At 35.7% G+C, this 14,495-nt stretch overlaps 1 protein-coding gene across 5 annotated transcripts in view; it reads left to right on the plus strand.

The window, feature by feature from the left end:
- The window catches only part of LOC145660684 (RNA-binding protein 25-like), a 117,637-nt gene that overhangs the window by 38,769 nt on the left and 64,373 nt on the right, over positions 1–14,495 (plus strand). For all 5 annotated transcript variants that reach the window (XM_081726024.1, XM_081726027.1, XM_081726029.1 and 2 more), the window contains 3 exons: positions 629–766; positions 6,665–6,853; positions 11,529–11,641. In XM_081726024.1, coding sequence (XP_081582150.1) covers positions 629–766; positions 6,665–6,853; positions 11,529–11,641 — 440 coding nt within the window. The remainder of the gene's footprint in view (positions 1–628; positions 767–6,664; positions 6,854–11,528; positions 11,642–14,495) is intronic.

Consider the following 14,495-nt stretch of genomic DNA (forward strand, 5'->3'; position numbering starts at 1 on the left):
TTTTTCCCTCCGAAATTTTCACTTTGACATTTTTTTTTTCCCGCTTCTGGTATATGATATGAGCACGCAAGTGGTATCATTTGAACGCCAGCTCTATTCTGAAGAGAATGAGGTATGAACCATGATCCTAGGATAAATAGTGACGATACAGTAGCTGCTTGACTGAAAGTCTAAAAAATAGCCCAAAAAGCCAGGATCCCCAAAGGGTTAAAAGTACCCTGCAAAATCATTATCAAATTATATTCTTACAAGAACACAAAGATATGGACGTGGGTGTACATCAAAAATGGATATCAATTTGAACCCTGTGCTTTTTTTTTTTTTTTTAAAAAAAAAAAAAGAATACTTAAAAATTGTAGGCCTACTGGATTTTTTGTTTTTGCCCTACCTAGCTACTTGATAAGGGGATGTTTTATAAAATAAACTGCTTGCTTTTTTATTATATATAGGGCTGGAAATTTGTAAATCGTGACCCGGAAATGTAAGGGAATTTGTGCTTGTCAAATAAGTGGCAACCCTAGTATGTATAATATGCATCTGTGTTTTTGGTATTATAATTTGATACAAATAGAAGAAATGTAAGTAAATTAACAGATTTGTTGTGTACGACTATTAATTATCTTTGTAGCATTCGGTTTTTGTGAGTACGGCAGTCCAGACTCAGGACTTCGGGCAGTTCGTTTGTTGCACGACTTGGAAGTTGGTGACAAGAAGCTAGTGGTGAAAGTGGATGCCAAAACTAAATCCGTTTTGGATGAATTTAAAGGTAATACTTGTATTTTCATACTTTCAGCAACCTGTATTAATTAATAGGCTACCTAAATATAATAATATTTACTGTTTTTTGTAATGTAGAACACTTGAAACAAACTCGAAAATCGTGAATTTTTATTGATGAGTGCTCGATAGTATTTTTAAGTTTGCAAAGTGTTAAAATTTGTTGGTTTATTTCCTGGACAGCGGTATTGGTACAATTTTAGCGTGTAGTCGACTAGGTTAATTTACATACCGATATGCTGGTATTGCAGCCCCCATTCTTTCTTTTCTTTTTTTTTTTTTTCTCATATTCTGATTTTTAAACTGCCTCCGCAAAAACCTAATACCTGGTTTGAAAAGAAAGCAGCTAAATGTTCAGAATATATTTTACGCATTCTTGTGACCGATCCAGACCTGTTCGCAAGTAAACAACACACTGTTGATTCAGTAAAATACGGCGCGACAAGTTTTTTTTTTTGGGGGGGTGGAACGAACGAAAATTTAACCTTTTCCTCCTTTTATGATATCCTCGACTTTGGAACCTGTTTGTTGAATGAAGGATGAATCATCTCACTTTCGCTCTGCATATCGGAAGGTCGGAGGTGGAAATTCTCCAAGGTCCTTCTGTCAATCAACCATTTTCTTAAATGTATCGTGATTTACTGCGCAGAAATCTTGTAGAAGCTGGATGCGGGAGTGGGTAGGGGAGAAGTAGTAAGCAATTTTTGAGAAACTATTCTGAAACTATATTAACCTTCCCCTTTCTTCGGCTAAACAAATAAAGAAAAGCTTATGTAATGGCGTTTCCCTTGATCAGTATTGCGATCGCAAAGAAAAGCTGATTTGAAATGCTTGTGTAACAGTCCCACCCTTAAAATTTGAAGACGAAATCGGGCGGAAATGGGTGGAGACTTTACACTGGCGTATACGGTAACCAGTACCTTACCCACCATAAATTTCTCCAGTTAATATTATTTTATTATATTAACACAAATAAAACATGTTTTTGTCCTCCAGTGTAATGTAAAATTACAAAATAGATTGTGCTTCTTGGCTAAATAAAAGCTGCAAACGCGATTTAAAAGTGTTTAAACCTACTGTGATTTCAAGACAAGATTTAGTGCCTTATATCAAAAATTACACTGACTACAGTTCATGCAAACCTAATGTAACATACACTAATGTGTGTTAATTAAAATCAGTAAACAAAAATCTAAACAACAAATATATATGATACAACATAGCACGACACATTAGTCAGTCATTGAAATGGAAAACGATGTACTGAGCAGTGGAATTCAAAAGCCGATTAACAAACTAGAAAAAGCACCTCTGTGCCATTATGTACGAGGGAGGATCAGGAACCAAGGTTACAAGGCCGATATTTCTAAAGTTTCTTCTGTTAAAGTGGAATGAGGGGTGTGTGATAATTTTAATACATGAAGTTGGCAACTGTGCAGTGTATCAGCCAGCGGCCACCTACGGCGCTAGTTGCACAAACACAAATTGCAGTGCGTTTGAAAAACTGGTCTGGTGAAGAAGTCCGCTCAGTAACTCGGTTTCTGTTAGCGAAATATGGAACTGCAGCGGAAATTCACCGGCAGCTGGTAGAGGTTTACGGAGAGACTGTAATGTGTCTTCAGCAAGTCGCAGAATCGTGTCGAAAGTTCGCGATTGATAGAGAAAATGTCATCGAATGCAAGATTAATTGCTTTCGCATGCATTTAAGTTACAAATGTACTTCAGGGTCGTATTTTGTTCTCTCTCATTGCGTTCAGCGTTATGTGAAGTATTTCCCACATTTATGATAATGTCTTCATGTCTTTTAAAAAAATAACCATATATATATATATTAGTTAACGTCCCATGATTATACGTCTAAGCTAAGGGAGACTGTGATGATGAGATAAATAATAGTGGAGTGACGAAAGTGAAAGGAAACGAGAGAACCTTGAAAGCGCACTCACACGATGTTTGTTCACCACAAAACCCACTTGGCTTGAACTGGGATCGAACCAGGGATACTTAGAGATGAGCGTGGAGATAGGGATAGGTACTAAGCCGCCGGGACCCTACACGAAATAGTATTGCTATAACTTCCTGTCCTGAACTGGCCATAATGTAGGGGTATTCGATTTTGAGATTTGAATACCGAACGGAGTCCTGGATAGCTAGCAAATGATAGCTAACAGATAATAATCACGAGGATATACTGAGTGTATCAAAAGTTAGGGGCCATAGGCCAACTCTCTTATGAGCAGATACGAAAAAGTAGAAAGAGAAGAAAGTTGTTGGAATTAGGCGATTTTCAATCTAAAGCGGGGATTTTTTTTTCAATCGCGCTAGCCATTTGCGCCCCACACTAGTAAGGCGCCCAACGTTAAATGAAAGAGCAACGTTGCCAGTCAGCAGTCTGTGTCTGCGTGTGCCCTCACAATGCAAATAGTGCTACATTGTTGGATTACGAATTTTAGGTGCTCAGGGTTTCCTCACATAGCAAATATGCACGTTCCCTGCGGTATTTTTCTGTACACGTATGTTCTGATCGAATACCGTGCTGAACTTGCAGCATTGTTTTTACATTTAACATTGGGCACTTTATCAGTGTGGGGCCCAAACAGCTGGAACGATTAGAATAATTCCACCATTTTAAATTGAAAATAACCTCTTTCAAACAACTTTCTTCTCTTTCCATTTTTTCGTATGTTTGCTCGTAAGGGAATTGGCCTATGATAGACCCGTGACAGTAACCAAAGCTGGCTCTATGGTGCGTACAAAACATGCTTTTGCGCGGGATGAAAAAAAGAAACTGTCATAAATTACGGAAAATCGAAATATACCTAGGCATGAAAAATAAACTAGTTAAATATTTCTTGTTGGAACCTGATTACACGATGATCTTTCTAAAATTTATTGATCTAATTCGTTTATTTATATTATTTCATTCATAAATCATGTTTACGGTGTAGTTGTTTAGGTTTGGTAGTACGGTTTTCGGTTTTACGGTATGCCAATATTTCAGTATTCAAAAAGAAAGAAAGAAAGAAAAAATTTTTTTTTTTCGGTATTTGGGTGTTATTTACTTTCTCCCCAAAATCATTTCATAGTGACTCTGACTCGCGTGGTAGTGATTACGGTTCGTTATTTGTAGAGACACGATTTTGTGGTAAATAAGAATTCGTAATTTCGTTACAAAGATACGCGTAAAACGAGATAAAATCTGAATAAAAATTCAATGTAAGAACACGATTTTCTTTGGCAATTACAATTAGTTACCTTTTATTTCACCTTAATTTTCACTTATCAGTCCTCATGACAACTGATGCATGATTATATTAAACAATATTTGACTTTTTAAAAAATAACACTAAGCATCCTCATTGAATAGAAGTATCATTTAAAGAGAAAACATTAATAGGAAAAAATTACTTTAGTATTCACAGTTTACTTATGTAAATAGTAACACGTAAGCGTTGTTTCAATGTTTTCTGGTGTTAAATTTATTCTTTTGTCAGTAAGTATGTCATTGTAAGAAGAGAGAGCCCTCTCCACATCAACATTCGAAACTTATATGTGCATTAGTTGGAGCTTTCCAGCGATTTCTGAATGCTCATCTAACATACACCGTAGACAAATGACGAACTAGTACTCATTACTCATCGTCAAGTATGCAGATGGGAGAAATAATGGTTAAGTACACAACATTTTCATACAAAACCGATACATTTCGCATGCCATAAAAAATAAAATTAAAAAAAGGTGTCTGTAGGTATTTGTTAACTGTGATATAGTCATGAGTATAAATGCAGTGTGGACGCATGGCATAAAAAACTTGAGTGCATAAAGCACGAACCAGCTTGTTAGGTGGCCACTAGAAGTACAAACCGAGTCAGAACAGGAGTGCAGCAGAGGGGCCCAAGCTTACCGAGAGTTTGCATCCGTATGGGGCAGACGCATCAGCGACGGTGGGTATACGCATAAACGAGGTAGTTTACAACGGTTCAGTATAAGTTAGTATAAGGTCCGAAGTTGTCGGTGAATTTGGTGGAAATACTAAATGCCATCCCCGTATTTTAGAGCTCTACCATAATCACGATGGACATCATGCGTGAAGCTTTTGGAAGTCTTGAGTGAGTAGTAATTAGTTCTTGCGCCATTCGGAAAGTTTCGGGTTCGAATCCGGTACCCGGACATCTAATCCTTGTTCTCAGTTGTCTAAGTGAATGTTAGTATTTCAAATATAGGTCCTGACCGACTTCTTTTTGGAAGTAATTATATAAAATATTTAGGTGAATTCGTCTACTGTCATTCCGCTAATGGGAAGGCCAGGTTTATTCAAGGCTGTGTGTGTATTTTTTCCAAAATACTGATGATGTACAGAATTTTATTCTTTGGGCCGAAAACAGCCATGTGATGCTAATGACCCAATCTGTCGGACGAGCGAAATTCAGTAATGGTAGGGCAACCTAGCTGATTTTCAAGTATTGTAGTTACTATTTGAATCAATAAATGGAGATCCTTTTCATTCAAGAGGACGGCTAATAAACCGGCCTGTGGCATTAGTATTACTAGATTTGTCCAAAGCCGGTTGTTGTTATTGAAAATGAAAATTAAGATTAAAGAATACGTACTTTATTCTTTTTGGTCCTGTTTGTAGTGTAATAACAGATCTAAGGTTTGTCAGCGTAGTGTAATAATAGAAGCTAAGGTTTGTCAACATATGTTTGCATGCTAAATAACATGTCAGTATATATGTAGTTTATCATTCCACGAACAGTCTACGTTTACAATAATAGGCTTCCCGATTAAAAGGAACTACAAACTCCCAGAGCTCGCAAACTTCAGTGATATAATAGAGTTTATATGAAATAAACGAGATCTAGTATAGTTGAAGAGTGGTGTCGTGTATTGCTGTTGTAGTATTATGTGCTGTTACATGTGGTAGTCTCTTGAAAAAAAAAAAAAAAAAAAAATAACATGAATACTCTGAATGAACTACGTTAGACTCTTCTTAGTACTTGGCTTTGCAACCACGGATATCGAAGGCTGACGTTATTCTGTAAACTACAGCAGAACCTAGTAACTATAACATAATATACAAGTCAGTTGTGAATTCAGTTGAAGGTATATTCCTGGCAATTTGTAGATGGAAATCCGTATTTTTGGTGACATATTAATTAGTGATATCCAGAGCGCATTTTTTTTTCTTTCTTTGAAATTCATTGAAATCCATCATTTGTCTACAACTGATTTGAAAGGAACGGCCTCGAGCACTATATATTACATTTGGTAATTAGCACGAGTACTTAAAAACTACTTTTTTAAAACCACAAGATACATTCACGATACTTATCTTAATGAATAAGACCGTTTCTAACATCAGTTATTATTAGTGGTTAATTGTACATAATTTGTTGACTTAGTTGATCACGGTGTCTATCGGTCACGAATGTCACCAAAAAGTCACGAAAACAGAAAACGGTCATAAAAGTCTCGAAATTTAGCTTTTAGGTTTTTTTTTTTTAATAAACTACAAATGTAAGTACAGATTGCAAAATTTCGTTCTATAGAACGTCAAAATTCACCACCAAAAATGCTTTAGACGCTACTAAGTCGCAAGCAAAGTACGTTTCTATCGCATGGATGAAAATTTGGCCTAATTCGCACCCAAATTTGCTCTTGAAAATGTTAGGAAATTTTATGATTTGGTGAAGAAAAGGTCACGAAAAAGTCTCGAAATTTCATTTTGGAATTTTAGTAGACACCCTGTTGATGTACAATCTACAATGTAGTAACATAGTACATACTTTTGTTCCACACTTGACAATAACTAAATGTAACTGGTAAAAAATAGTTACGTGATAGAATCGATGTGGTTAGTAAAATTGGTATGAACTTTATCTTCTAGCTGATAAACGGAAAAAGTTAAAAGGTACTGAAGATAAATCTCCTGTAAATGACGAAATAAATGATGAAGACGATTATATGGATGAAGCAATGAAGCACAGTGATAAGATAGCCAAAGAAAGAATACAAACCATTTTGAGGGATTACGAAAATGACATGAAAAACTACACGCCAGTGAAAAAACACCAAGGTGAGTAGAATTTGTTTCGCTTTCCCTATTCTGTTTCGTTATTTACCGTTAGATGTTAAGTCCTTTGTTTTCACATAGTACGTAGGAAAGGTATTTACCAGGGAATACCCTGATAGCAAGTACTGTTTCAAACCGGATATTATAAGAGAAACCACTATCTTTACTATTATCATATTCAGAAATGTTGAAATTCTCACTGTTGAAGGCTTAGTAATTATATACTTATTGGGTATTAAATGTTATCTCCCTGAAATCTTTAACTTTAAATCACTTTCATTTGACTACAACATAATAAAACAATAAATTATTGACGTTGGTAGCTAGTTATGAGGGCAAGATGAAAAGTTGTGAACCATGGACAGACGTGGTGTTGATCTTAATAACATTTTGTGTGTTGTAGCAGACCCAGTTTAACACAAATTTGTTGTTCATTCCCTGCTGTAGCGACGTTTTAGCATCTGGACTGACTGCCTCAACAACACTCCAACCTCTTTACTTTGATAACTGCACTATGTCATATACTACATACCATCTCTTTTAATCCTTTTCGCAACCCCAATGCTGCGAGTATTGAATAGGACAAATGGTATTGCTCGACTAAAACATGGTGCGTTATTCAAACCTCAAACAGGCTGATGTGCTATTCATGTACGGTCGTGCAGATGGCGATGGACGTGAAGCAGCATAGCTTGTATCAGAAGCATTTGCCGAACAGACGCCAACCATCATACAGGATGATGCAGCAATTAATCAGCGCCTGTGTGAAACGGACCGTACACCCCTAAATTATTGGGCTACAATGATTAAATTTGGCATGATTGTAACTTTTTGGGACTAACGGACAGGATAATTGCCAAAAATGAATATTTTTAATTTTTAGGGGGTCTAAAGGGGAGATGAAGAAATTCCTTATATTTAAATGGGCTTTTTTTGCCCTATAATCTCATATTTTAGGTACTTGAAATTGGAATAAAAACTTGAAATTTGACATGCTTATACGTTTTCGTTAGCGTTAACTAAGTAAATCGCTAAAATTAAAAATTTCCAACTGTAAAGTGGTTTTATGGGGAACTGAAAAATCTTTCCCATGTTATTTATATGGGACATCTTCTACACCCCAAAATGTTTAGGCATTTCCGGCAGGATTAGAACGATGAAATTTGGCATGATTGTAGCCTTCCGGGTCTAACCTACAGGAAAATTGACAATAGTGAATATTTTTAGTTTTTAAGGGGTCTAAAGGGGAGATGGAGAAATTCTCATGTTGTTTAAATGGGCGTTTTCTTGGGATACAAAATCTTATTTTTTAGATAGTTGAAATAGGAAAAAAACTTAAAATTTGGTAGAATTGTGGATTTAAGAGGTGCGAGACCGTAGGCCGAGTAAACGTGAAGGTCAGGGGGCCAAATTCAGGAAATGTAATAAATTAAAGAGCAAATACACAAAATTCACTGTTGATGCAGAGGCCGATAGATAAGAAGTGCGAGGCCGTAGGCCGAGCAGACTCCGGGGCCTGGGTGCGGAGCTCCCAGCTAACCAAAGGCGAGTCACCGTTTATAAAGCTCATTTTTTTTAACTTGTCACAGATTTCCTAGATGAAACAACAAATGCCTGTGTTTTGAGTGCAGTACCTTACAGGGTAGTGAACTATATGCATCAGTAATGCAGAGCTGTTTACATTTTATTTACAGGATTTATGTTAGGTTGAAGTTGGTATCATTGTTAAAAAAAAAAATAAATAAAAGAAAAGTTGCTTATTTTCAGAGCCCTATTCAACTTTGTTGACAGTTGAATATGAGTGTGATATTTTGGATGAACATTGCTACTTATGTAGCAAACAACTTGTGTGATTTTTGAAACCCTGGTGCATTTCCTTCCATTGTAAATCATCGTCTTTGTCAACAGGTGTTGGTAGTCTTTCAGCTTTAGAACGGTTATGGAGAATGAAAGTAAAGAAGTACGTGTGCGCCAGGTGCAGTCATTTACATTGATTGTGCATTTGAAAACTTATATTGTAAGACTGTAAGACGAAACAGTCTGCCATAGAAAGAAATTGTTACAAAATAGTACAGTTCTGTGGGTCAACATTACAGTTCAGTATTAGAAATAAGGAACAACGTTCAAATAAATAAAGAAAAGACATGCAGACAAAGTGAGAAGGAACATAATAAACCTGTGGAACAGGTTACGTAAGCAAATGATACGTGCATATTGTGAAACATAGATGATTTCAAATTGTGGAAACATATGAACTAACACTTTGCAAAACAACATACCTTTCTTTACTTCTTAAGACATGCTAGTACTTTTTGGTAACTATTATCATCCAGTCTGTATGTCCGTCCACTGCTACCTTGTAATTAAGGTACTTCCAGCGTACAGATAACATGGAATGATATCCGGACTTCATCTTTCCGCAGAGGTCATGACAGCACAGGGGACTCAGGTGGTACCATGAAATTCACACGTACATCTTTATTTTCAAATGACATTTCGTTGACCATACCAATGTACCACCTACTGTCATACATGCATGCTACGTACATACCACTATGAAGCTTGTGTTGCCATTCTTCTCGTGCTTCCATCAGACACACTGTGATACCAAACTCGTCTGCAGAAATTATCTACATAAGAACTGTGTTTCCTCAGTTGGTATAAATGCATGGTGAGAGCGAGTTCCAGGAATGGTCTTCAAGTTTGTGTATTGCTTTTCTATGCATTTACTTTTCCTCGAGATACCTTCAGCAGACATAAAAATAATGTATATCTTTAATGTTACTGTCAGCCCATTCGCACATTCCTTGTGCAGTAACAATTGGTCTTGTAGGTGGCTGAAGACTGGCTCTGGCTGTCAGTCTTTTTGTAGTTGCTCCCACACCATCACATGAGCTTTTGCCGTAGGATGTTGCAAAATAGTGCCATTCTGCTTTGATTCCGAAGACAGTTTCATGTTGACATAGATTGTAAATGTTCTTGTAATTATTAAATTGTAAAGCAACACCATCACTGAAGTAAATTATCTTATCAATCTGGCTATCTTGAAGGATTTGTGTCAGGTGTATCATGAAATGCCATAGAAATATACAGACAATAGTAGCATTATGCTGCAAACTGTCTGATATGCGACAGAAATTGATACATTGCAGGGTTCCATTATCATTATAGTACACCACGAAAGGATGCACAATTGCCTGGAATTTCTCCCAATGGTACCCCTGAACCTCGTCCTGTATAACGAATGTGTAATTTTCGGTAAAATCCAGTAAAACAACTAGCTCTGCTTTCAGAAGTGAAGTTTTTGTTAACTCAGGTACGCAGCTCGATCCTTGGCTATGTAATGGTGCTGTCTAAGACTATCAATTCCTTGAGCCAATGTGTCACAAAACTCATTCACGGAGAGCTGTAGGGTTTGTAATGTCAATCAGCCTGTGTGAACCTAGTTTTTAAATTTAACACAGTCATCACTTTCAAGTAAGTGATCATCAGAATAGTTTACTAGATAATCTTGCACAGCCTCCTTCCTTCCACGATTGCCACAGTAATGTAACATACACTGTCTGTTCGATATCTTTCAGTTTATTCAATTCTGATTTCCTGCAGAATGATAATTTGTGGCACTTGTCGCCATTCCTAACACTTAAACTACAAGGTTCCATTTCTCTGATGTGGTTCACAAATGCAAATGGCTACTTCTGTGATAATCATATACTAATTCCATCTAGTGGCCAGGTATAAGAAGTATGTGATAAATTAGGCTCCAGTAATACCATCTGTTGAGAATCTCTCTAATTACTTCCATTCTCTATATCCGTTCTAAACCTGAAAGAGTACCGACACCTGTTGACAAAGGCGATGATTTACAGTGGAAGGAAATACATCAGGGTTTCAAAAAATCACATAAGTTGTTTGTTACACAAGTAGCAATGCTCATTCGAAATATCACACTCATATTCAGCTGTCAACATAGTTAAATCGGGCTCTGAAAATAAGTTTTTTTTTTCTTCTTTCTTCAATGATACCAACTTTAACTTCCCATAAATCCTGTAAATAAAGCGTAAACAGTTCTGCGTTACTAGTGCATATAGTTCACTACCCTGTAAGATACTGCGCACAAATACAGGTATTTGTTGTTTTATCTAGGAAATCTGTGACACGTTAAGAAATGAGCTTTATAAACGGTGATATAAAAAAGTGCTGACTTTGACATTTTATATATCCGAACATAAAATGGTCATACCACTTTCAACATATTACTTCATTACAACGATGCATATATTTATTGCAGAAAAGGTTTGACCCATGTAACATAATTAATAACCGAGTTCTTGCTCATTGAAAACTTAAATAATCAGTGTGTTCAGCAAGTCACGATACGGACTGCCTCACTTGTAAGTCAATTTCTCAGGAATTGGTAGAGACAGGAAAATAAAAAATACAGGCTTTCTTACGAGGGATGAAGGTACCTGTGGGTCAAATTTCATCAAAATCCCAGATGGTCGAGGGGGATTTTTTTCTAATTTCGGTGATTATATATGGACTGACCCGTTATTAGTCTTTGAATGTTACGAAATTTTATGGTTTGGTAAAGAAAAGGTCACGAAATTTGATTTTGGAATTTCGATAGATAACCTGTATAATGATTAATGCTAATTTTATGTATCGTTATTTCTAGATAACTTGGAAAGGAAGATGGCGAAAACTCAAGAAAAACTTAGTAAAATAAGTCAAGTCGTAGATCCAGGTCAAGAAGAACCGAGTACTGGGAGTCCAGATAGACGAGGCTCGGTAAGTAGAATCTTAATTACATTTCATGAATATTTCAGTGAAATTCATGACACGTAGGTAGGTATTTCTCGTATGTGAAACACTAACAATGAATTCCTTAACATGTGTTGTGTAGCGATAAAATATTAACAGTGGTTAAATTTTGTATGTGAGCGCTAGTGTAGAATAATTCATGTTAGGTACGCTGTAGAAAACACAGTAGTTTAATTCGCGTGTATGTAGTTAACTACATGATATGCAGAAATATACTGTAAAGATTTTTTTGTGTACGACCAAGATCGCGAATTTTGTGTCAAATGTTTCAGCTTGTAGGGTCACATACTTACATTATATAATTGAGATCTTGCCTCTTTTTTCAAATAAGTAAACACAGCACTAAAAACTGTAGTTGTTTCGAGAATATAGGTATAAGGAACATCGACTAGGATCAGAAGAAACCAAGAAAGGAACATAACCGTTGTATATACTGAGAAACTTAGACAAAATTTTACCCTCATAACTTTCCAACAAATAAATAAAATTAGTCTTTGTAACTCGAACACCAATCTTCTATCCATTAGCAAAGAAAAGAAAGAAAAAATGGTGTGTAAAAGGAATAGAAACCAACAGCTAAAGTATGTGCGTTTTAAAGAACTACATCCAGTGTATTACTGTCAGCTGAGTGTATTTTTATTTGTGTGCAATATTTTTAAGCTAGTCTTGGTTGTCCCTTTTTCATATATCTTCGTATAATATGTTTACCGTTATGTCATGACGTAGAGATCATATTCTCTTCATGTTCTTGTTTTCTGATTGGCTTTTCTGCGCTTAGTTTCTTCAAAGAATTGTACGTAGTAGTTATTAAAATTGTCTCTGTCCCGATTTCGGAAATTAAGTTCGTTTCGCTCATTTTAAAATTAGCTGACACGACAGAATTTTTGGAGGCATACAAAAGCATAGTTCCTCCCTTTACTGAAGTAATAGCGACAACTCATTGTGCATATATCTATCTAGGCAATGGTTATTTGTAGTGTAGTTGTGTTGGTGGCTATAGCTGTAAGTGTAATTAGTATCTTACGCATGCGCAATGGAGTTTTGTTGAACTCGAAAGTTACAGCAGGTTCAGAATTGATTAGGCAAATTTAGTACCAGCTCTTTCCCAGTGCTCTGAGATTACGGAATATTGCTTTCAACACTACTACTAGCATGATTTCTCACAAGGTACAGAGTACTGGTCAATTAATTTCTCTCTAGTACCAAAGCTATATTAGATATGACCTATTTTTCAAGTGTGATCCGAACTGTTAATCTGGTTATTATCCGAGGAAGGAACCAGGTCTCGAACCCAAAGCTACGCCTACAGAAGGGACACGTGTTAGCTACGTGTTCAAAGAGGCCTCAGGGAGTGACTAGTGTTTCCAATTTTTCATTTCTTCATTGCCACATATGCACATTTTCTTAATGTTATCGTTTTAAAATCAGATATAAAAGTAGATAATGTGTTAAGGAATAGTTTATTCTGAAGAATTTTCTGGACTGTGATTATAGTACTCCGAGTAATAAAGGTGTAAAAGGTTCGTTTGTTTGGAAGGAATTTAATCTTGTTTTACGTCACCAGGGCTGGGTGAGATGTAAAGTGGAATATTTACCGGTAAATTACATGTGAACACCACCAGCAGCTATTAAAAATCAGGACGGCCGATGGTTTTTAAGGAATACGTTACATCAAATCATATACCAAGTTAGATAGAAATTCCATAATATTATTCTATAGAAGGCAATAATAGCATTTATTATAATATATTCGGTGCGTTGGAGATAAACAATAGTGATACCAAAGGAATGAAGAATACTGAAAAAGTGATTCGTAAATATATTGGTTATGTAAGTAAAATCTAAAAGTGTTGAATAAGACTAAAGATTACCAATGTATGGTTTCAGCATAATTAAACCAATGTTAAATTTTCTTTACATGTAAATAACTATATAAATGATTTAATATTCGGATCATTGAGAAACTGAGAAGAAATCTTTTCGAAACTAACGGTCGTAACATTAAAAGCAGTAGTCTGTTTGGCAGTTCGTTCTGGACTGTTGTCCATTTCAATAAGTGGATATTATTATTATTGTTATTATTTAACAAAACAGAGACGTGTTACTGCATTTTTCTGTAAATTATTTTGCAAGTGTACATTTAATTTGATAAGATCAAAGATGTTTTTGTGTTAGCTTTTTTTTTTGTGTGTGTGAGAAGGACTTCTGTTTGATAAAATGTGCATCAGTTCATCTTTGTTCAAAAGGCTTTACCATGTACATGACTTATCACAGATCAGTATCGAATAATGACATCAAAATTAATATTATTTTGTAGGAACATTTGTGTAATTGGTTTATCGAGCAGCTGTTCTTGTTAGATCGTTCTGTATCAAATGAATAACAGTCTGTATTGACAATAAATTTTAATTTTGTTATTCTAGTGTCCTGTTTTTAGTATTGAACTGCTGAATTTTTGGTACGCGCTCTTACTATCATCCCGCAGTGATAGTTAAAGCAATAATTAGGGTTCGGTAGATTCTAGATTGTGAGGAATGAGCTCCATAGAATATGATAAATAATTCCTTCATAAATGTAATATGATTTACAGGATGTCCGAAAACAACACTAAATAACTTCGAGAAAGTAATTCTTATACGAAAATCTGAAAAAAAAAGAAAGAAAGAAAAAAGACTAACTTGAGTGCACAAATGGGTCATTTCAGAGTTCCAGTCCGTCGAAAATTGATCAAAACTATAAAATAAAAGATCAGAACTCGAGAACAAAATGTCGGATGCAGATCGGGTGAAAGAACATATTGATTATTTTGAGCATAGAAGGC

Source organism: Thermobia domestica, chromosome 9 (genome assembly GCF_964235325.1).
Source record: "Thermobia domestica chromosome 9, izTheDome1.hap1.1, whole genome shotgun sequence".
NCBI lineage: Eukaryota > Metazoa > Arthropoda > Insecta > Zygentoma > Lepismatidae > Thermobia > Thermobia domestica.